Source organism: Staurois parvus, unplaced genomic scaffold (assembly GCF_062004578.1).
Source record: "Staurois parvus isolate SC_StPar_1 unplaced genomic scaffold, SC_StPar_1.0 ptg001450l, whole genome shotgun sequence".
Classification (NCBI taxonomy): domain Eukaryota; kingdom Metazoa; phylum Chordata; class Amphibia; order Anura; family Ranidae; genus Staurois; species Staurois parvus.
In genome coordinates this window covers 40,315-65,132 of record NW_028319246.1, presented here as the reverse complement: position 1 = coordinate 65,132, position 24,818 = coordinate 40,315, and the positions used below count along the sequence as shown (strand labels likewise).

At 53.1% G+C, this 24,818-nt stretch overlaps 1 protein-coding gene across 2 annotated transcripts; it reads right to left on the bottom strand.

Moving 5' to 3' along the window:
* Positions 1 to 3,340: 3,340 nt before the first annotated feature.
* On the bottom strand, positions 3,341 to 23,374 carry LOC149435920 (kremen protein 2-like). Of its 2 annotated transcripts, XM_089662257.1 has the most exons (11): positions 23,041 to 23,374; positions 22,870 to 22,953; positions 22,325 to 22,493; positions 18,784 to 18,875; positions 14,593 to 14,717; positions 14,019 to 14,172; positions 13,383 to 13,715; positions 12,859 to 12,915; positions 11,135 to 11,191; positions 9,586 to 9,649; positions 3,341 to 6,438 (listed from the first exon to the last, which is right to left on the bottom strand). In XM_089662257.1, the coding sequence occupies exons 2-11, from the start codon at positions 22,925 to 22,927 to the stop codon at positions 6,297 to 6,299; spliced, it is 1,251 nt and encodes a 416-aa protein (XP_089518383.1). In that variant the 5' UTR covers positions 22,928 to 22,953; positions 23,041 to 23,374; the 3' UTR covers positions 3,341 to 6,296. The 2 variants fall into 2 exon arrangements, with proteins under 2 accessions (XP_089518383.1, XP_089518385.1); XM_089662259.1 differs by lacking the exon at positions 11,135 to 11,191 and having other exon boundaries at positions 23,041 to 23,181.
* Positions 23,375 to 24,818: the final 1,444 nt, after the last annotated feature.

The window sequence follows — 24,818 nt, the reverse complement described above, 5'->3', positions numbered from 1 at the left end:
CATCCTCCACCCTGAGAACTCTCCATTCAGAGGAGAGAGGCGCCGGAGGTGGTGGAGGAGGAGAGGAGGGTATGGTGGGGGGTGGTCGAGTAGGATATTGCATTGGGGGTGGAGGAGGAGAGGAGGGTATGGCATTGGGTGTGGAAGAGGAGAGGATGGTATGGAAAGGGGGGTGGTGGAGGAGGAGAGGATGGTATGGCATTGAGGGTGGCGGAGGAGAGGAGGGTACGGCTTCGGGGGTGGTGGAGGAGGAGAGAAGGATACGGTGTTGGGGGTGGAGGAGGAGAGGAGGGTACGGCGTCGGGGGTGGTGGAGGAGGAGAGGAGGGTATGGCGTTGAGGGTGGAAGAGGAGGGTATGGAAAGGGGGGTGGTGGAGGAGGAGAGGAGGGTATGGCGTCGGCGGTGGTGGAGGAGGAGAGAAGGGTACGGCATTGGGGGTGGAGGAGGAGAGGAGGGTACGGCATTGAGGGTGGAGGAGGGTACGGCGTCAGGGATGGTGGAGGAGGAGAGAAGGGTACGGCATTGGGGGTGGAGGAGGAGAGGAGGGTACGGCATTGAGGGTGGAGAAGGGTACGGCGTCAGGGGTGGTGAAGGAGGAGAGAAGGGTACGGCATCGGGGGTGGTGGAGGAGGAGAGAAGGGTACGGCTTCGGGGGTGGTGGAGGAGGAGAGAAGGGTACGGCTTCGGGGGTGGTGGAGGAGGAGAGAAGGGTACGGCATCGGGGGTGAAGGAGGAGAGGCGGGTACGGCGTCGGGGGTGGTGGAGGAGGAGAGGAGGGTACGGCATCGGGGGTGAAGGAGGAGAGGCGGGTACGGCATCGGGGGTGGTGGAGGAGAGGAGGGTATGGCGTCGGGGTGGAGGAAGAGGAGGGTACAGTGTTGGGGGTGGAGGAGGGTACGGCATTGGCAGTGGAGGAAGGTACGGCATCGAGAGTGGTGAAGGAGGAGAGTATGGTGTCGGGGGGGGTGGAGGAGGGTACAGCCCTGGTGCTGGCGGAGGGTACGGCGTCGAGGGTGGTGGAGGAGGAGAGAAGGGAACGGCGTTGGGGGTGGAGGAGGAGAGGAGGGTACGGCATCGGGGGTGAAGGAGGAGAGGCGGGTACGGCATCGGGGGTGGTGGAGGAGAGGCGGGTATGGCGTCGGGGTGGAGGAAGAGGAGGGTACAGTGTTGGGGGTGGAGGAGGGTACGGAATTGGCAGTGGAGGAAGGTACGCCATCGAGAGTGGTGAAGGAGGAGAGTATGGTGTCGGGGGGGTGGAGGAGGGTACAGCCCTGGTGCTGGCGGAGGGTACGGCGTCGGGGGTGGTGGAGGAGGAGAGAAGGGAACGGCGTTGGGGGTGGAGGAGGAGAGGAGGGTACGGCATCGGGGGTGAAGGAGGAGAGGCGGGTACGGCATCGGGGGTGGTGGAGGAGAGGAGGGTATGGCGTCGGGGTGGAGGAAGAGGAGGGTACAGTGTTGGGGGTGGAGGAGGGTACGGCATTGGCAGTGGAGGAAGGTACGGCATTGAGAGTGGTGAAGGAGGAGAGTATGGTGTCGGGGGGTGGAGGAGGGTACAGCCCTGGTGCTGGCGGAGGGTACGGCGTCGGGGGTGGCGAGGGAGAGGAGGGTACGGCTTCTGGTGGTGGAAGAGGAGAGGAGGGTACAGCCTCGGAGATAGCAGAGAAGAGGAGGGTACAGTAGTGGGGGTGGAGGAGGAGAATGCGGTGTCGGGGATAGTGGAGGAGGGTACGGTGTTGGGGACAGTGGAGGAGAGAAGGGTATGGCGTCGGTGGTGGAGGAGGAGAGGGGGGTACAGCGTCTGTGGTGGAGCAGGAGAGGAGGGTATGGCGTCGGTGGTGGAGCAGGAGAGGAGGGTACAGCATCAGGGATGCGGAGGAGAGGAGGGGACAGTGTTGGTGGTGGAGGAGGGGGCGGTGTCGAGGGTGGAGGAGGAGACGGCGGGGATGGCGTCGATGGTGGTGGAGGAGAGGGACAGCGTCAGGGGGTGGAGGAGGGGACGGCATCGGTGGTGGTGAAGGAGGAGGGGAAGGAGTCAGAGGGTGGAGGAGGGGACGGTGTCGGTGGTGGAGGAGGGGACGGCGTTGGGTGGTGGTGGAGGAGAGGAGGGGAAGGCGTTGGGTGGTGGTGGTGGAGAGGGGGGGATGGCGTCGGTGGTGGAGCAGGAGAGGAGGGTACAGCGTCGGGGATAGTGGAGGAGAGGAAGGTACGGTGTCAGGGACAGTGGAGGAGGAGACTGCGCCGGGGGGTTGAGGAGGGGACGGCATCGGTGGTGGAGGGGAACGCGTCGGGGGGTGGAGGAGGAGAGGAGGGGTCGGCACCAGTGGTGGAGGAGAGCAGGGGATGGCGTCGGGGGGTGGAGGAGGAGACGGCGTCGGGGGGTTGAGAAGGAGAGGAGGGGATGACGTCGGTGGTGGTGGAGGAGGGGACTGCATCGGTGGTGGTGGAGGAGAAGAGGAGGGGACGACGTCGGTGGTGGTGGAGGAGGGGACGATGTCGGTGGTGGTGGAGGAGGGGACTGCATCGGTGGTGGTGGTGGAGGAGGGGACTGCATCGGTGGTGGTGGTGGAGGAGGGGACGGCGTCGGTGGTGGTGGAGGAGGGGACGGCGTCGGTGGTGGTGGAGGAGGGGACGGCGTCGGTGGTGGTGGAGGAGGGGACAGTGTCGGTGGTGCTGGAGGAGGAGAGGAGGGGATGGCGTCGGTGGTGGTGGAGGAGGAGAGGAGGGGTCGGCACCGGTGGTGGAGGAGAGCAGGGGATGGCGTCGGGGGGTGGAGGAGGAGACGGCGTCGGGGGGTTGAGAAGGAGAGGAGGGGACGACGTCGGTGGTGGTGGAGGAGGGGACTGCATCGGTGGTGGTGGAGGAGAAGAGGAGGGGACGACGTCGGTGGTGGTGGAGGAGGGGACGATGTCGGTGGTGGTGGAGGAGGGGACTGCATCGGTGGTGGTGGTGGAGGAGGGGACGGCGTCGGTGGTGGTGGAGAAGGGGACGGCGTCAGTGGTGGTGGAGGAGGGGACAGTGTCGGTGGTGCTGGAGGAGGAGAGGAGGGGATGGCGTCGGTGGTGGTGAAGGAGGAGAGGAGGGGATGGCGTCGGTGGTGGTGAAGGAGGAGAGGAGTGGATGGTGTCGGGGGTGGAGGAGGAGCGCAGGGGACGGTGTCGGTGGTGGAGGAGTAGAGGAGAATACGGTGTCGGGGATGGTGGGTGAGGTTCAGCATTGGGGATGGAGAGGAGATACAGACTGATACTTGTATGAGCAGCGTAAACACAGAGACAGGAAACACGCGGCGTGGACAGGAAACACACCGCGTGGACAGGAGCACAGAAGACATCAGAACATGTCTATGTGTGGAATTCCTTTATACACATCATTGTCTATACATTATTCACATTGTTCGGCTCACATGGAGTGCTGTGGCTCGGATCATTGGCCGATCTTTCTCCACCAAGGTTAGCTGGGCCTTTCTCTGAGGACATGACAGGGGCCACACAGCTAAACCAGACAATGGCGTCCATGTATGGATCAGAGACACACGAAGACCTGACCAAGAAAGCTCCTCATGTATCTGGAGAACATGATGGAACATGGCCTGCACCATGACATCGGTCCCTAGGTGACAGGTCCTCTTATACATACAAGGACTCCAGTTTGTGGTGTGGCTGTATATACCCTGACCAGGAAATCTCTTCTGTATCCTAATCACATGCCGTGGTACCAGCTGCACTGCTATTGGTCCTTCATGACACCAGTGTTCTCTCTGGTAAGTGTAACTTTTGATAGTAGAATCCAGAGAGGAGGTGTCTAAGCACAACCCGCAGCCAAGAAATGGGACAGTGGCGTGTATGCAGCGTACCCCATCGTAAGTGCCAACAATCTTCACCAGCAGAAGCTCTTTCTGGAGGACAGGATGCAGGAGACAATACTGATTTTTGGGGTTCCATGCGTTTCAGGGCTCCCAGGTCTTTTCATAGAAATATCAGATATGGCTTGTCTCCTCCCAACAGGACCTGCCTATGCAGATCACAGATATACAGTCAGGTCCATAAATATTGGGACATGGACACAATTCTGACATTTTTGGCTCTATACACCACAATGGATGTGAAATGAAACGAACAAGCAACTTGCTTCAACTGAAACATAGACAAAGCTGGATTTATCAAAGGTGAAAATTCTGGGCAAAGTACAGGAATACAAAATGTGCTGCAAAGTCTGTGAATTGGTGGAGAATCTGATGTTGGATTCACCGTTGTGGAAAACTGGGGAGAGCAAGATGAGGGGTGGCCGAGGGCACAAAAAACTGAACCCGGGCATGCAGGATCATCAATCTGACAAGATCTGATTGGCTTGTTTGAGCTCAGGGGTTTTTCTAAAAATTGATGAGGCTTATCATGGAAGAGTCCGGTGCTGCCAGGATTAATTCCCAGCAAAACCTCCTGCCGGCAGCGTCCTTTCCAAAGAAGCAGAAGTCATGGATCTTCCTAGGCTATCCGTGGGTGGATTCCTCAGTCATGGATCTTCCTAGGCTATCCTTGGGTGGATTCCTCAGTCAAGGATCGTCCTAGGCTATCCGTGGGTGGATTCCTCAGTCATGGATCTTCCTAGGCTATCCTTGGGTGGATTCCTCAGTCATGGATCTTCCTAGGCTATCCTTGGGTGGGTTCCTCAGTCATGGATCTTCCTAGGCTATCCTTGGGTGGATTCCTCAGTCATGGATCTTCCTAGGCTATCCTTGGGTGGATTCCTCAGTCATGGATTTTCCTAGGCTATCCTTGGGTGGATTCCTCAGTCATGGATCTTCCTAGGCTATCCTTGGGTGGATTCCTCAGTCATGGATCTTCCTAGGCTATCCTTGGGTGGATTCCTCAGTCATGGATCTTCCTAGGCTATCCTTGGGTGGATTCCTCAGTCATGGATCTTCCTAGGCTATCCTTGGGTGGATTTCTTAATCATTGACCTTCCTGGACTATTTTTAGGAGAATTCCTCAGTCGTTGACCTTTCCAAACTATCTATGCATGCGTGGGTTCCACAGTCCTGGATATTCACAGACTTTCCTTGGTTGGATTATAATTATAATTGTAACAATCAAAATTTTGGAATTGTATTATATATATCTTTTCTGGTTATTGTTAGTTCCCTGGAAGTCCCAGATATCCACCACTACTTCTGTATCCTTTACAATCAAAGCTATGGGATGTTGGCACACACAGCATCAAGTCACACATTGTTTTCTATTTATCCATGGGGAGATCCTGAAATCCTGGACTTTCCTGGAATATCCATGGGTGGGTTCCACAGTCCTGGATCTTCTTGGACTATCCTTGGGTGGATTTTGCAGTCCTAGACCTTCTTGGACTATCCTTGGGTGAATTTTGCAGTCCTGGACCTTCTTGGACTATCCTTGGGTGAATTGCGCAGTCCTGGACCTTTTTGGACTATCCTTGGGTGGATTCTGACGTCCTGGACCTTTTTGGACTATCCTTGTATGGATTCCACAGTTCTGGACCTTCTTGGACTATCCTTGGGTGAATTTTGCAGTCCTGGACCTTCTTGGACTATCCTTGGGTGAATTGCGCAGTCCTGGACCTTTTTGGACTATCCTTGGGTGGATTCTGACCTCCTGGACCTTTTTGGACTATCCTTGTATGGATTCCACAGTTCTGGACCTTTTTGGACTATCCTTGGGTGAATTATGAAGTCATGGACTTTATTGGACTATCCTTGTATGGATTCCACAGTTCTGGACCTTCTTGGACTATCCTTGGGTGAATTCTGACGTCCTGGACCTTTTTGGACTATCTTTGTATGGATTCCACAGTTCTGGACCTTTTTGGACTATCCTTGGGTGAATTATGAAGTCATGGACTTTATTGGACTATCCTTGTATGGATTCCACAGTTCTGGACCTTCTTGGACTATCCTTGGGTGAATTCTGAAGTTCTGGAACTTCTTGGATTATACTTGAGAGGATTTTGCAGTCCTTGGTCTTCCCAGATGCAATGGCCTTGTTTCAGATCTCATTGTGTGACCCGTGGTCTGATAGCATTTCAGCATTCCTCGATTACCTTCATAAAGTATGTCCAGCTACATTGACAAGTGGAAGTAGACCCAGCACATGGAGAAGTCTGTCCCATCCTCTCAGTGTCCAGCACTGTATGAGTGTCCATAAAAATTCCACTACATTGGCTCAGTGACAACCATGTGCTGATTGCAGGCTTCATTCACCGCTGGTCTCCGGGAGGCCCCGATAACCTATTGCCGGCAATTACAAAGCTCAGACTGGCCAGTTTTGGACCATCAGATCAGAGATTTCATTGAAGATTGATTGACACTGGCCAGATCTCCAGTTGGTCCCTTCGTTTGTCTGCACAGCATGAAGCAGTAAGAGCGGTCACCATCTGTTGCCTGGACCAGGGTCCGCCGTCCACAGGAGGCGTATCTGAGGAAGAACATAACCATGTGAATACGAGTAATGTCCGAAACTGAACCTCATCTGCACTATTAGAAGCGACATTCAGCATGGCACATCGTTCCTCAACTCTCACTTCTGTTCCACGAAGTTCCAGATCACATTGCCTAAACCCAAATCTGTGGCATATCTAAGGTCCTCCATGTAGAATGATGGACCGTCTGGTGGCAGTGAAACATCTCAGAGGATTCTATGGACAGCCAATTTGTGGAGCAGTAGTGGAAAGTGAAGAGAAACTCAAAGTTTAGCAATTCGGAAGGGCGAGGGTTGAGGTACTGCAAATGGCATAAATACCTACCTGCCATAAGGTCCCAGGGCACTCTGGTCCTGGTCATGTGACCTGTTAAGTGGTCTGAGCGGGCAGGAAAACAATGTGGATGACAATACACTCACCTTCTCTCCTTATTACCTACCATATTGTTTATGGCAGAACCTGGTCCTGGAGAACATTTCATAATTTTACTGCTGTTACCAAACGGGAGGCAGGGAAAAACTCAAATGGAGACACTTATTCCAATGACAGTCTAAGAGGGGATTTTACCTCAGTTTGGAGGGCTATCCTTTTACTACCCAGTATGTCTACAGCAGTGGTCTCCAAACTGTGGCCCTTTGCTTGCCTTTATCCAGCCCTTGGGGCACTATTCCTCCCACTGACACCAAGGATGGGGCACTATTCCTCCACTGACACCAATGATGGGGCACTATTCCTCCCACTGACACCAAGGATGGGGCACTATTCCTCCACTGACACCAATGATGGGGCACTATTCCTCCCACTGACACCAAGGATGGGGCACTATTCCTCCCACTGACACCAATGATGGGGCACTATTCCTCCCACTGGTACCAATGATGGGACACTATTCCTCCCACTGACACCAATGACGGGGCACTATTCCTCCCACTGACACCAATGATGGGGCGCTATTCCTCCCACTGATACCAATGATGGGGCGCTATTCCTCCCACTGACACCAATGATGGAACACTATTCATCCCACTGACACCAATGATGGGGCACTATTCCTCCCACTGACACCAATGATGGGGCACTATTCCTCCCACTGACACCAATGATGGGGCACTATTCCTCCCACTGACACCAATGATGGGGCGCTATTCCTCCCACTGACACCAATGATGGGGCGCTATTCCTCCCACTGACACCAATGATGGGGCGCTATTCCTCCCACTGACACCAATGATGGGGTATTATTCCTCCCACTGACACCAACGATGGGGTATTATTCCTCCCACTGACACCAACGATGGGGCACTATTCCTCCCACTGACACCAATGATGGGGCATTATTCCTCCCACTGACACCAATGATGGGGCACTATTCCTCCCACTGACACCAATGATGGGGCACTATTCCTCCCACTGACACCAATGATGGGACACTATTCCTCCCACTGACACCAATGATGGGACACTATTCCTCCCACTGACACCAATGATGGGGCACTATTCCTCCCACTGACACCAATGATGGGGCACTATTCCTCCCACTGACACCAATGATGGGACACTATTCCTCCCACTGACACCAACGATGGGGCACTATTCCTCCCACTGACACCAACGATGGGGCACTATTCCTCCCACTGACACCAATGATGGGGCACTATTCCTCCCACTGACACCAATGATGGGGCGCTATTCCTCCCACTGACACCAATGATGGGGTATTATTCCTCCCACTGATACCAATGATGGGGTACTATTCCTCCCACTGACACCAATGATGGGGCGCTATTCCCCCCACTGACACCAATGATGGGGTATTATTCCTCCCACTGATACCAACGATGGGGCACTATTCCTCCCACTGACACCAACGATGGGGCACTATTCCTCCCACTGACACCAATGATGGGGCACTATTCCTCCCACTGATGGGGCACTATTCCTCCCACTGATACCAATGATGGGGCACTATTCCTCCCGCTGACACCAATAATGGGACACTTTTCCTCCCACTGACACCAATGATGGGGCGCTATTCCTCCCACTGACACCAATGATGGGGTATTATTCCTCCCACTGACACCAACGATGGGGCACTATTCCTCCCACTGACACCAACGATGGGGCACTATTCCTCCCACTGACACCAATGATGAGGCACTATTCCTCCCACTGACGGGGCACTATTCCTCCCACTGATACCAATGATGGGGCACTATTCCTCCGACTGACACCAACGATGGGGCACTATTCCTCCCACTGACACCAATGATGGGGCACTATTCCTCCCACTGACACCAATGATGGGACACTATTCCTCTCACTGACACCAACGATGGGGCATTATTCCTCCCACTGACACCAACGATGGGGCATTATTCCTCCCACTGACACCAATGATGGGGCGCTATTCCTCCCACTGACACCAATGATGGGGCGCTATTCCTCCCACTGACACCAATGATGGGGCACTATTCCTCCCACTGACACCAATGATGGGGTATTATTCCTCCCACTGACACCAATGATGGGGTGCTATTCCTCCCACTGACACCAATGATGGGGTATTATTCCTCCCACTGACACCAATGATGGGGCATTATTCCTCCCACTGACACCAACGATGGGGCACTATTCCTCCCACTGACACCAATGATGGGGCACTATTCCTCCCACTGACACCAATGATGGGGCATTATTCTTATTCATAGTATATGTGACAGGTTTTTGGTTCAGGATCTATCAGGTGTAATTGAACGTCATCGATTATCCATCACCGTTGGTGATACACCAACCTGACTGAGGGTTCTGTCACTGAAGGTCTTTTTTTACCCCACCATCGGACCAGTAACCCTCTCGAATCCCCACATTGTGTCCATTTGATCAGTCGAATGGGAACCCTTACTAAACACTTCCAGGTCAGAGGTCATTTAGAAGTGAAGTGTGTGATGTCACTGTAGACCTACCACCACAATCAGAACCATCATCATTCTGCAAAGTTGTATATATTCCCCATGCCATGATTTGGCTTCACCAACTTTGTCCAGAGATGAACTGTTGGCTCTCTCAGCATTCCATGACAACACAACCCAAACAAACGGCTTCATCCATTACACACAACACTCCAGTTTTCCAGGACAACTTACTGCCATATGAAGTAGCCGATCCCGAGAGCCAGGAGAGACAATCCAGCCGCCAGGAGAAACCAGGCTGTAACACAGAGAGATCACTGAGGTCACATAGCTCCACAACCACTGCAGCCACTCCAACAAAACCCCAACCCACAAGCATGCCAGGCCCAGCTCCAACAAAACCCCACCCACAAGCATGCCAGGCCCAGCTCCAACAAAACCCCAACCCACAAGTATGCCAGGCCCAGCTCCAACAAAACCCCACCCACAAGCATGCCAGGCCCAGCTCCAACAAAACCCCAACCCACAAGCATGCCAGGCCCAGCTCCAACAAAACCCCAACCCACAAGCATGCCAGGCCCAGCTCCAACAAAACCCCAACCACAAGCATGCCAGGCCCAGCTCCAACAAAACCCCACCCACAAGCATGCCAGGCCCAGCTCCAACAAAACCCCAACCCACAAGCATGCCAGGCCCAGCTCCAACAAAACCGCAACCCACAAGTATGCCAGGCCCAGCTCCAACAAAACCCCAACCCACAAGCATGCCAGGCCCAGCTCCAACAAAACCCCAAACACAAGCATGCCAGGCCCAGCTCCAAAAAAACCCCAACCCACAAGCATGCCAGGCCCAGCTCCAACAAAACCCCACCCACAAGCATGCCAGGACCAGCTCCAACAAAACCCCACCCACAAGCATGCCAGGCCCAGCTCCAACAAAACCTCAACCCACAAGCATGCCAGGCCCAGCTCCAACAAAACCCCAACCCACAAGCATGCCAGGCCCAGCTCCAACAAAACCCCACCCACAAGCATGCCAGGCCCAGCTCCAACAAAACCCCACCCACAAGTATGCCAGGCCCAGCTCCAACAAAACCGCAACCCACAAGCATGCCAGGCCCAGCTCCAACAAAACCCCACCCACAAGCATGCCAGGCCCAGCTCCAACAAAACCCCAACCCACAAGCATGCCAGGCCCAGCTCCAACAAAACCTCAACCCACAAGCAGGCCAGGCTCAGCTCCAACAAAACCCAAACCCACAAGAATGCCAGGCTCAGCTCCAACAAAACCCCACCCACAAGCATGCCAGGCCAAGCTCCAACAAAACCCCAACTGACAAGCATGCCAGGCCTAGCTCCAAAAAAGCCCAAACTCACAAGCATGCCAGGCCCATCTCCAACAAAACCCCAACCCACAAGCACTCCAGACCCAGTTCCAACAAAACCCAGACCCAAACCACAAGCATGTCAGACCCAGCTCCAACAAAACCCCAATCACAAGCAAGTCAGACCAAGCTCCAACAAAACCCCAACCCAAACCACAAGCATGCCAAACCCAGCTCCAACAAAACCCCAAACACAAGCATGCCAGGCCCAGCTCCAACAAAACCCCAACCACAAGCATGCCAGGCCCAGCTTCAACAAAACCAAACCCACAAGCATGTCAGACACAGCTCCAACAAAACCCCAACCCAAACCACAAGCATGCCAGGACTAGCTTCCCACAGCTGCCGGCCCTCATTGGTCAGTACCAGGCATTGAAGGTTATTGACAGTGCAACTCACTGTTCTTGGTCTTCACTTCAACTGGAGTGGTAGACTTTTCAGAGTCAGGTATCATACCTAGAACACAGGGTGAGAAGCCAATCAGACCCAGCTTCAACAAAATCCAACCCACAAGCATGGCAGACCCAGCTCCAAAAAAATCCAAACCACAAGCATGTCAGACCCAGCTCCAACAAAACCCCAACCACAAGCATGCCAGGCCCAGCTCCAACAAAACCCCAACCACAAGCATGCCAGGCCCAGCTCCAACAAAACTAAACCCACAAGCAAGCCAGACACAGCTCCAACAAAACACCAACCCAATCCACAGACATGCCAGGCCCAGCTCGAACAAAATCCAACCCACAAGCATGTCAGACCCAGCTCCAACAAAATCCAATCCACAAGCACACCAGACCCAGCTCCAACCAAACCCAGACCCAAACCACAAGCATGCCAGACCCAGCTCCAACAAAACTCAGACCCAAACCACAAGCATGCCAGACCCAGCTCCAACAAAACTCAGACCCAAACCACAAGCATGCCAGACCCAGCTCCGACAAAACTCAGACCCAAACCACAAGCATGCCAGACCAAGCTCCAACAAAACTCAGACCCAAACCACAAGTATGCCAGACCCAGCTCCAACAAAACTCAGACCCAAACCACAAGCATGCCAGCCCCAACAGAACCCCAACCACAAGCATGCCAGACCCAGCTCCAGCAAAACCCAAGCCCACAAGCAAGCCAGACCTGGTAACAGCAAATCCCCAAATCTTCCCAGAAGCAAGCCAGACACAGCTCCAACAAAACCCCAACCCAAACCACAGGCATGCCAGGCCCAGCTACTACAAAATCCAATCCACAAGCACACCAGGCCCAGCTCCAACAAAACCCCAACCCACAAGCATGCCAGACACAGCTCCAACAAAACCCCAACCCAAACCACAGGCATGCCAGGCCCAGCTCCTACAAAATCAACCCACAAGCATGTCAGACCCAGCTCCATCAAAATCCAATCCACAAGCACACCAGATCCAGCTCCAATAAAATCCAACCCACAAGCATGTCAGACCCAGCTCCAACAAAATTCAATCCACAAGCACACCAGGCCCAGCTCCAACAAAACCCCAACCCACAAGCATGCCAGACCCAGCTCCAACAAAACCCAGACCCAATCCACAAGCAAGCCAGACCCAATCCACAAGCAAGCCAGACCCAAATTTAACAAAACCCCAACCCACAAGCATACCAGACCTGGTAACAGAAAAACCCCAACTCCCAGAAGCAAGCCAGACCCAGCTCCAACAAAACCTCAACCAAATCACAAGCATGTCAGACCCAGCTCCAACAAAACCACAACCAAATCACAAACATGCCAGGCCCAGCTCCAACAAAACCCCAACCCACAAGCATGCCAGGCCCAGCTCCAACAAAACCCCAACCCACAAGCATGCCAGGCCCAGCTCCAACAAAACCCCAACCAAATCACAAACATGCCAGGCCCAGCTCCAACAAAACCCCAACCCACAAGCATGTCAGACCCAGCTCCAACAAAACCCCAACCAAATCACAAACATGCCAGGCCCAGCTCCAACAAAACCCCAACCCAACCCACAAGCATGCCAGACCCAGCAACAACAAAACCCAGACCCAAACCACAAGCATGCCGGACCAGCTTCCCACAACTGCTGGCCCTCATTGGTCAGAACCAGGCATTGAAGGTTATTGGCAGTGCAACTCACTGTTCTTGGTCTTCACTTCAACTGGAGTGGTAGACTTTTCAGAGTCGGGTATCATACCTAGAACACAGGGTGAGAAGCCAGTTATTTCCCGTATTACACCTCTGAAACCAGACTCCTACAGCATCCTAACCTGACCTGTCCCCGTGTGACATGGTTTTGTTTAATAACAATGCCATGTGATCACTCTGTCAGAGTGAATCTGGTGATCACAAAACTTTGTTAGTGTTGAGGTCCATCTCTGTTCCTCGTCCCTGAGGAAGGTCCTGGCCCACAATGACCACTGCGTAGTATGGTGGTGATATATAACTCTGCCTAGAAGGTCATTCACCTCATCAGAGGTTAGGCAGCTCAGTAGATACTTTTTCTAAACAATGGGTTGTTCACCCCTTTTTTTTTTATCCTAGTGTGCCCGCACCTGTCATGCTGACCACTCAGTGGTTACGAATGAAGGACCCCAACCACCACCATCAACAAACTCCTGAGTCCCCTGTAATCTGTAGGAGATCTTTTCCAACTTGTCTTACCTTTGTACGTCATGGCGAATCCCTGACCACTGTGTGCGCGATCGGACGTGAAGGTAACACGAAGAGATGCAGTTGGATAGCTTATAATGTTGGGAGGATCTTGGCCTCCTTTTATTTGGATGAGAAGACTTCCTGTTTGTTTGTCTATCACCTCCAGAACATCATTTGGATCTTCAACATGAAAGATATGAAACCTGATCTCCATAGAGGCAGCTCCCGGGATGTGAATATCCCATGAACATGTACTGCTGGGACTGTATTCATCAGGATAATCCGGAGAGTACAGGACCCCAGATGGAGAAGAAAAGTTCCCGCTGCAGGCCCCGATCCACGCTGCAGAGAGAGCACAACATGAACATCACACCATGGAGGCCTACAGAGAGGAGTTCCTGCATATCAGGGGCTGACCTCAGCCGGTCCGGGGGATGAAGGAAACGGTGACAAGCAGATGGAGCCCTGAAATTATCTGCAACATTTCTGATGAAAAAGCTGTGGAAACATTTTCATAGATCTATCTGTAATCTATGGACTATCTTCACCTCTATGGGAGGAGAATGACGGGAGCAGCTGGAAAGTTGGCCTTCTATAAATGGACCCTATATACATGGAATCACCAATCTATATTGCCGTACTTACTGCTATACACGCTGAGATTCCCGTCCCCACCGCAGACCTCGCTGGCCTTCCCAAAGCATGTATGGTCACACAAGGAGCTGCTAACCCTCTGCAATGAGGACACATCGGAAGGACTGCCGCAGAAGCAGGCGTAACCCGCCTCCAGACCTGCATACTGACACAAAGACCAAACACCAATGTCAGGAACCATGCATTTCTCACAGCCAATCAGCAGCAGACGGGTAAAAGGCTCACAAAGTTAACGTGTCAGGATAATGGAATCTTATAGAAAAAATGGCAGTTACCCGACTCTAATGAGATTTGAAGATGACAGTCACATGACTAAAAAAAGGGTCCTTATCATTGTGATGAAGGTTGATGAATTGAGTATCAGATATGATCGGTATTGGGGGGAGGGGACAGTGGAGTGTATTGGAGGGTGGTAGAACTGTGGGGTGTAATGGAGGGTGGAGGACTGAGGGGTGGTAGGGCTATGGGGTGTATTGGGGGTGGTGGGACTGTGGGGTGTATTGGGGGGGTGGTGGGACTGTGGGGTGTATTGGGGGTGGTAGGACTGTAGACTGGTATTGAGTACCTGGTAGCCCCGGACACGGCAGAACTGGATGCAGGTTTGGATGGTGAGTTTTCCTGAAGTCCCGCTGGAACCGGAGAGAGCGGGAGGTGCGCCGTAGTCCGCGAAGCACCCCATGTAGCCGGGCACTGCAGGGAGAAGAAGTCACCATCAGCCTCACCCAGAGAACATCACATTGTACTACAGGATATCACCTCCACCTAGTGGCAGGACTAGAAATCACAGAGTCCTATATGAGGAGGGTTGCTGCACCTCCGTCTGGATGGACAACACGCCAACACGGCGCTCATCTACAAACGGTGTGCAAGTCAAAGCGGAACTTCTCACTTAATTCAGGGACGCCGGCGTGGCGATACCGCACAAAGTATAAGTGGCAGTTGCGTTCTATTACTAATAGGGGGCGCACATGTGGCGGGCCAGTCCAGAGACCGTTCATCAAGATGGCGGACACCAGTGGTAGCGTGTGCGTGGAGCAGCGTGTGGTGAGGACGTTTCTGGTGAGTGAAGGTGGAAAACCCGCCAATATCCACAGAAGACTTCAGGCGCAGTACGGCGATGAGACACCCAGTCGCAGGAAGACATTTGATTGGTGGAAAGGTTCCCAAGATGGTGGTACGTCCATCAGTGACCATCCTGGCCGAGGCGGTTCCCAGCCCACAGCCGTCATTCCTGGGAACATTCAGCGCATGGAACGCCTGATCCCGGATAATCGATCGTGAAATGGTACAAGGGATGAATCTTCCTGTGGGAACGGTGAACGCGATGAGGAAGTGAAGCCGGCTGTCCTCGGAGGGGTCCTGCATCCCGACAAATCATTCTATGCCGGAGCTTCCCAGGCATTGGTGACACGCTGGGAGAAGGGTAGAAATGTAGCAGAGGAGGAGGGTGGAAAATAAATGCAGTTTCCACTCCATGAAATGTGTTCCTTTATTATAGAAACCCAGAAGTCCCGCTGTGACTGAACACCCCTCGTAGTCTAGTAGTGACATCTCCTTAGAACGCAATACTTGGCGACACCCAGAACATGGAGAGAATACGGAGAGGACACAGAGAGAACATAAAAAAAACACGGAGACAACATGGAGAAAACACGGAGACAATATGGAGAGAACACAGAGAGAACATGAAGAAAACACGGAGACAACTTGGAGAGAACACGGAAGACAACATGGAGAGAATACGGAGACAACATGGAGAGAACACGGAGAGAACATGGAGAGAACACGGACAGAACACGAAGAGAACGTGGAGAGAACACGGAGAGAACACAGAGAGAACACGGAGAGAACACAGAGAGAACACGGAGACAACATGGAGAGAATATGAAGAAAACATGGATACAACATGGAGAAAACACAGAGACAACATAAAGAGAACACGGAGACAACATGGAGATAACACAGAGACAACATGGAGAGAACACGGAGACAACTTGGAGAGAACATGGAGATAATACAGAGAGAACATGGAGAGAACACAGAGAGAACATGAAGAAAACACGGAGAGAACACAGAGAGAACATGGAGAGAACACAGAGACAACATTGAGAGAACACGGAGACAGCATGGAGAGAACACGGAGACAACATGGAGCAGGGGCGGACTGACCATTTGGAAACTCGGGCACTGCCCAAGGGCTTGGGGTCAGTAGGGGGCCCCATGAGATGCCCCTGGTACCTTTTTCATAGGCTTTTTTGAGTTTGGGCAAGGACACAGGGGCCCCATGATCCCCTGTTGCCCGGGGGCCCCATGAGTTGTCAATCCGCCCCTGACATGGAGAGAACATGGAAGGGTGGATCACGTGTACATATGAATAAAACATTCCTCACATTACATGTGTGAGAACCTCGGTGGTGGGAATGTTGCTCAGAGCAGATTTCCCGACTTATTAGAACTCAGTAACTACAAAGAAAACATTGAACTGCAAATACCAGCATGATCGATCGACCGTCCAATGGGACAACTCCGACCGAATCGATCACACGTCTCCACTCACTGACCCTCCACTTGTATGACTTACAAACTTTTCAACTCTACTGATGTGATTGGCCGGTAAACACTGTTTGTTGACCACTTCTGTTTGCTTGAATGATTAGCTCTGTTTGTCATCATATTGGGGCGCTCACCACCCATCACCACCATAAGGGGGCGCTCACCACCCATCACCATAAGGGGGCACTCACCACCATAAGGGGGCGCTCACCACCCATCACCATAAGGGGGCACTCACCACCCATCACCACCATAAGGGGGCGCTCACCACCCATCACCATAAGGGGGCACTCACCACCCATCACCACCATAAGGGGGCACTCACCACCCATCACCATAAGGGGGCACTCACCACCCATCACCACCATAAGGGGGCACTCATCACCCATCACCACCATAAGGGGGCACTCACCACCCATCACCACCATAAGGGGGCACTCACCACCCATCACCACCATAAGGGGGCGCTCACCACCCATCACCATAAGGGGGCACTCACCACCCATCACCATAAGGGGGCACTCACCACCATAAGGGGGCGCTCACCACCCATCACCATAAGGGGGCACTCACCACCCATCACCACCATAAGGGGGCACTCACCACCCATCACCATAAGGGGGCGCTCACCACCCATCACCATAAGGGGGCACTCACCACCCATCACCACCATAAGGGGGCGCTCACCACCCATCACCATAAGGGGGCACTCACCACCCATCACCACCATAAGGGGGCACTCACCACCCATCACCACCATAAGGGGGCGCTCACCACCCATCACCATAAGGGGGCACTCACCACCCATCACCACCATAAGGGGGCACTCATCACCCATCACCACCATAAGGGGGCGCTCACCACCCATCACCACCATAAGGGGGCACTCACCACCCATCACCACCATAAGGGGGCACTCACCACCCATCACCACCATAAGGGGGCGCTCACCACCCATCACCATAAGGGGGCACTCACCACCCATCACCATAAGGGGGCACTCACCACCATAAGGGGGCGCTCACCACCCATCACCATAAGGGGGTGCTCACCACCCATCACCATAAGGGGGCACTCACCACCCATCACCACCATAAGGGGGCACTCACCACCCATCACCACCATAAGGGGGCACTCACCACCCATCACCACCATAAGGGGGCGCTCACCACCCATCACCATAAGGGGGCACTCACCACCCATCACCACCATAAGGGGGCACTCACCACCCATCACTACCATAAGGGGGCACTCACCACCCATCACCATAAGGGGGCACTCACCACCCATCACCACCATAAGGGGGCACTCACCACCATAAGGGGGCACTCACCACCCATCACCATAAGGGGGCACTCACCACCCATCACCACCATAAGGGGGCGCTCACCACCCATCACCATAAGGGGGCACTCACCACCCATCACCACCATAAGGGAGCACTCACCACCCATCACCATAAGGGGGCACTCACCACCCATCACCACCATAAGGGGGCGCTCACCACCCATCACCACCATAAGGGGGCACTCACCACCCATCACCATAAGGGGGCACTCACCACCCATCACCACCATAAGGGGGCGCTCACCACCCATCACCATAAGGGGGCACTCACCACCCATCACCACCATAAGGGGGCACTAACTCCTGACTATTGACGTGCAGGCTGCTCTGCATCACATAGTCCTGGCCCCCACACTGGATGCGCCGAGTCCTGAACATTTCGGGGTGTTTTTACCATTTTGGTATTTTAGGGCTTCAAGAAATGTGATGGAAGTCAAATCTTTGTTTATTTTTCCAAATTGTTTTCCTTTAATACTCCAACGTAAGTCCCACCAAGAACACTCCGTCTGCCTCAACCACGGGGTGTGACAGTCATGTGGGTTCAGGGCTGCAGTGATTGGCAGTCAAAGTATGACAGCGCTGGGAGCTGGTCGAGTAATGAAAAGGTAAGTACTCTAGTGGGTTACACAGACATGCATGAACACGGGAAGCACCATCATGGTGGCCTCATACAGGACACGGACTCGGAGTGGAAGGATGACTAGGGATGGCGGTTATGTGCCGGGTATTATTACTGTCCTTCACCCAGACGTCACATCAGTGCGGGGATGTGCTCACCGGGGACCAGGGAATGTCTGGAATTCTGTACACATATCCAAGAAGAGCACGGATATAGCCAGGCGTGTGCGGTACTCACTGTGGCATGTTGGGATATCACAGAACTTCCAGTATTGTCCATCCTCCGTCTCGGATACGTAGCACCAAGGCTGGACATCAGAATCCGGATTCCTGCAGGAAAACACCATTATTTGTTGGATTATCCCAACCTCACCCCAACATTTCCACCCAATCCTTTCCATCCCAACCCCACCCCACCCCAACCTTTCCAGCCCGACATTTCCATCCCAACCCCACCCCGACCTTTCCACCCAATCCTTTCCATCCCAACCCCACCCCAACCTCTCCACCCGACCTTTCCATCCCAACCCCACCCAAACATTTCCACCCAATCCTTTCCATCCCAACCCCACCCCACCCCAACCTTTCCAGCCCGACATTTCCATCACAACCCCACCCCGACCTTTCCACCCAATCCTTTCCATCCCAACCCCACCCCAACCTCTCCACCCGACCTTTCCATCCCAACCCCACCCCAACCTTTCCACCCAATCCTTTCCATCCCAACCCCACCCCACCCCAACCTTTCCAGCCCGACATTTCCATCCCAACCCCACCCCGACCTTTCCACCCAATCCTTTCCATCCCAACCCCACCCCAACCTCTCCACCCCGACCTTTCCATCCCAACCCCACCCCACCCCAACCTTTCCAGCCCGACATTTCCATCCCAACCCCACCCCGACCTTTCCACCCAATCCTTTCCATCCCAACCCCACCCCAACCTCTCCACCCGACCTTTCCATCCCAACCCCACCCAAACATTTCCACCCAATCCTTTCCATCCCAACCCCACCCCGACCTTTCCACCCCATCCTTTCCATCCCAACCCCACCTCAACATTTCCATCCCAACCCCACCTCAACATTTCCACCCCATCCTTTCCATTCCAACCCCACCCCAACCTTTCCATCCTAACCCCACCTCAAACTTTCCATCCTAATTCCACCACAACCCAAACCCGACCTTTCCATCCCAACCTAATCCCAACCTTTCCACCATAACCCCATCTAACCTTTCCACCACAACCTTTCCATCCCAACCTATCTACTGCAACATTTCCATCCCAACCCCATCCTGACCTTTCCACCCCAACCTTTTTATCCCAATCCTACCCCGACCTTTCCATCTCAACCCCACACCAACCTTTCCATCCCAACCCCATCCCGACCTTTCCATCCCAACCCGTCCATTCCAACCTTTCCATCCCAACATTTCCATCCCAACTCCATCCCAACCTTTCCACCCCAACCCCATCCCAACCTTTCCACCTCGACCCCATCCCAGCCTTTCCATCCCAACCCCATCCCAAGCTTTCTATCACAACCCCATCCTGACCTTTCCATCCCAACCCTATCCCGACCTTTCCACCCCAACCCCATCCCGACCTTTCCACCCTAACCTTTCCATCCCCACCCTATCCCAACCTTTCCACCTCAACCCCATCCCAACCTCATCCTGACCTTTCCATCTCAACCCAATTCCAACCGTTCCATCCCAAACCCTTCCCAACCTTTCCATCCCAACCCCATTCCAACCTTTCCATCCCAACCCGTCCCGACCTTTCCACCCCAACCTCACCCTGACCTTTCCAGCCCTGAGAAGTTGGGAAAAGATGGAGGCCACCAGGGATCAGACACTGGAAACCAGCAGAGGCAAAGGTCAGCGAATTCTGAATTAAGCTTTCTGATTTCCTTTTACAGAAATATGAGGAATGACCGTAGAGAGACATTCCAATCATACACGTACAGCAATTCTATCTCGGTGTCTGGACATGGAAGTTCCATCAGGACTTTATGAAGAGGGGTACCGGCTAAGGAGAACCCACCCAGATATGATCCCAGAATCCAAACTGTGGCCCTTTGCCTTTATCCAGCCTTTGGGGCACTATTCCTCCCACTGACACCAATGATGGGGCACTATTCCATCCACTGACACCAATGATGGGGCACTATTCCTCCCACTGACACCAATGATGGGGCACTATTCCTCCCACTGACACTAATGATGGGGCACTATTCCTCCCACTGACACCAATGATGGGGCACTATTCCTCCCACTGACACCAATGATGGGGCACTATTCCATCCACTGACACCAATGATGGGGCACTATTCCTCCCACTGACACCAATGATGGGGCACTATTCCTCCCACTGACACCAATGATGGGGTACTATTCCTCCCACTGACACCAATGATGGGGCACTATTCCTCCCACTGACACCAATGATGGCGCACTATTCCTCCCACTGACACCAATGATGGGGCACTATTCCTCCCACTGACACCAATGATGGGGCACTATTCCTCCCACTGACACCAATGATGGGGCACTATTCCTCCCACTGACACCAATGATGGGGCACTATTCCTCCCACTGACACCAATGTTGGGGCGCTATTCCTCCCACTGACACCAATGATGGGGCGCTATTCCTCCCACTGACACCAATGATGGGGCGCTATTCCTCCCACTGACACCAATGATGGGGCGCTATTCCTCCCACTGACACCAATGATGGGGCACTATTCCTCCCACTGACACCAATGATGGGGCACTATTCCTCCCACTGACACCAATGATGGGGCACTATTCCTCCCACTGACACCAATGTTGGGGCGCTATTCCTCCCACTGACACCAATGATGGGGCACTATTCCTCCCACTGACACCAATGATGGGGCGCTATTCCTCCCACTGACACCAATGATGGGGCACTATTCCTCCCACTGACACCAATGTTGGGGCGCTATTCCTCCCACTGACACCATTGATGGGGCGCTATTCCTCCCACTGACACCAATGATGGGGCGCTATTCCTCCCACTGACACCAATGCTGGGGCGCTATTCCTCCCACTGACACCAATGCTGGGGCGCTATTCCTCCCACTGACACCAATGCTGGGGCGCTATTCCTCCCACTGACACCAATGATGGGGCACTATTCCTGTACTGACACCAATGATGGGGCACTATTCCTCCCACTGACACCAATGATGGGGCACTATTCCTCCCACTGACACCAATGATGATGCACTATTCCTCCCACTGACACCAATGATGGGGCGCTATTCCTCCCACTGACACCAATGATGGGGCCCTATTCCTCCCACTGACACCAATGATGGGGCACTATTCCTCCCACTGACACCAATGATGGGGCTCTATTCTTCCCAATGACACCAACGGGACACTATTCCTCTAACACCGATGAGACACTTTTCCTCCTACTGACACCAATGATGGGGCATTATTCCTCCCACTGACACCAATGATGGGGCATTATTCCTCCTACTGACACCAATGATGGGGCACTATTCCTCCCACTGACACCAATGATGGGGCACTATTCCTCCCATTGACCACAGACACTATGTAATTATTTTACTTCCGCTGACCACCAAGCTTGAGATATTGACCACGCCCACTGATTCTGAGGTAGTTTCTACTCCCAGGAGCCACAGTCTGGCCCCCTCAAAGCCTGAAGGACAGTAAAGTGGCCCTTTGTTTAGAAGGTTTGGAGACCCCCGCCATAATGCATCCCTCACAGGTGGATTACCTGCAGTAGTTATGGTTCCCGAGTCCCAGTTCTCCGGACAGGTCGGAATGTGTGTTGAAGCGGTGCTGGACGGTCTGGTTCCAGTAGAGACACGGGACGTTTGCCACTCCAGCATGGTTCACAGAACCCCGGTAATCCTTCCCATTCACCGTGAAGCATTCCGAATGTTCTAATGTGAGGAGACAGTCCAGAGAGATGAGATTGCTAGCTCTCCGGGCCAGGCTTTATTATCATACAGTCCTTTGCTGACACTGTAATAACTCTTCCTAGCCTGAACTTCAAAAGAGTGAAAACTTCAAAGGCTGATCCATCTGTACAGCTGGTCCAACCCTCCCCCTCTGAGCAGAGACCCATAACATCTTTGTATCAATCCCACTTCAAAGGTGGCCCAGGAGCCGCCCCAACACGCCAGGAGCCCCAGGCAGGAATGTGATGTAGGGACAAGACATGGGATGAACTTGTGTCTACCAAGAGAGCAAGAAAACAATGGTGCAAATAGAACCAAGATTAACCCTTTACTTGGTGAGAAGACCCTCGGTACCCACCTGGGAGCGAGGCCTCACACCTCACATAGAGGACATGAGCCAGGAGCAGGAGAAGCATCTTTCATGGAGGAGAAGGAGACCCGACTATGGAAAAATAATTGGATTAAAGAAATAATAATACTACAAGAAAGAGCAGTAATGTCTGTGGGACACAGGCACCCTTAACCTCACCTGAAGAGTATGGGGACTTCCTCATAGAAGGTCCACTATTCCAGCGTTCTTCAGGCTAGAACCAGTCAAGAGGTTCAAGGTATCTCCACAGTCTTCAATACGACCCCTCCTGTCAGGATAGCTGTGTGTCTCCTCAGTGTGGTCTACTGGTAGATCCCACCACCTCTTCTCCAACAAGAGCTTCCAGTCTAGAATGATGGAATCCCAGTCTAGACATCACAAAAGCATTTCTCCAGTTTGAGACCCCCAACCTACTTTATATATGTAATGTTAGATCTCTAGCCTCTCTGGATACAGCGATGCTAAACACCAAAACTTCAATATACTTCAATGTAGGAACTCCACTCTTCTCTGTATACTTCCCTGATAGACCTCCAGGCTTCTCTGTATACTTCCCTGATAGACCTCCAGGCTTCTCTGTATACTTCCCTGATAGACCTCCAGGCTTCTCTGTATACTTCCCTGATAGACCTCCAGGCTTCTCTGTATACTTCCCTGATAGACCTCCAGGCTTCTCTGTATACTTCCCTGATAGACCTCCAGGCTTCTCTGTATACTTCCCTGATAGACCTCCAGGCTTCTCTGTATACTTCCCTGATAGACCTCCAGGCTTCTCTGTATACTTCCCTGATAGACCGCAATCTTCTCTGTATACTTTGATGTTGGACCTCCAACCTTCTCAATATCACTTCAATGATAGACCTCTAACCCTCTCTATATACTGCAATGATGGACTTCCAACCTTCAGTGTACACTACAGTGATGGACCACCAACCTTCTCTGTACACTGCAGTGATGGACCACCAACCTTCAGTGTACACTGCAGTGATGGGCCACCAACCTTCTCTGTACACTGCAGTGATGGGCCACCAACCTTCTCTGTACACTGCAGTGATGGACCTCCAACCTTCTCTGTACACTGCAGTGATGGGCCACCAACCTTCTCTGTACACTGCAGTGATGGGCCTACAACCTTCTCTGTACACTGCAGTGATGGGCCTACAACCTTCTCTGTACACTGCAGTGATGGGCCTACAACCTTCTCTGTACACTGCAGTGATGGGCCTACAACCTTCTCTGTACACTGCAGTGATGGGCCTCCAACCTTCTCTGTACACTGCAGTGATGGGCCACCAACCTTCTCTGTACACTGCAGTGATGGGCCTACAACCTTCTCTGTACACTGCAGTGATGGGCCTACAACCTTCTCTGTACACTGCAGTGATGGGCCACCAACCTTCTCTGTACACTGCAGTGATGGGAATCCAACCTTCTCTTTACACTGCAGTGATGGGCCTCCAACCTTCTCTGTACACGTCAGTGATGGGCCTCCAACCTTCTCTGTACACGTCAGTGATGGGCCTCCAACCTTCTCTGTACACTGCAGTGATGGACCTCCAACCTTCTCTGTACACTGCAGTGATGGACCTCCAACCTTCTCTGTACACTGCAGTGATGGACCACCAACCTTCTCTGTACACTGGTACACTGCAGTGATGGACCTCCAACCTTCTCTGTACACTGCAGTGATGGGCCTCCAACCTTCTCTGTACACTGCAGTGATGGACCACCAACCTTCTCTGTACACGTCAGTGATGGGCCTCCAACGTTCTCTGTACACTGCAGTGATGGACCACCAACCTTCTCTGTACACTGCAGTGATGGACCACCAACCTTCTCTGTACACTGCAGTGATGGACCACCAACCTTCTCTGTACACTGCAGTGATGGGCCTCCAACCTTCTCTGTACACTGCAGTGATGGACCACCAACCTTCT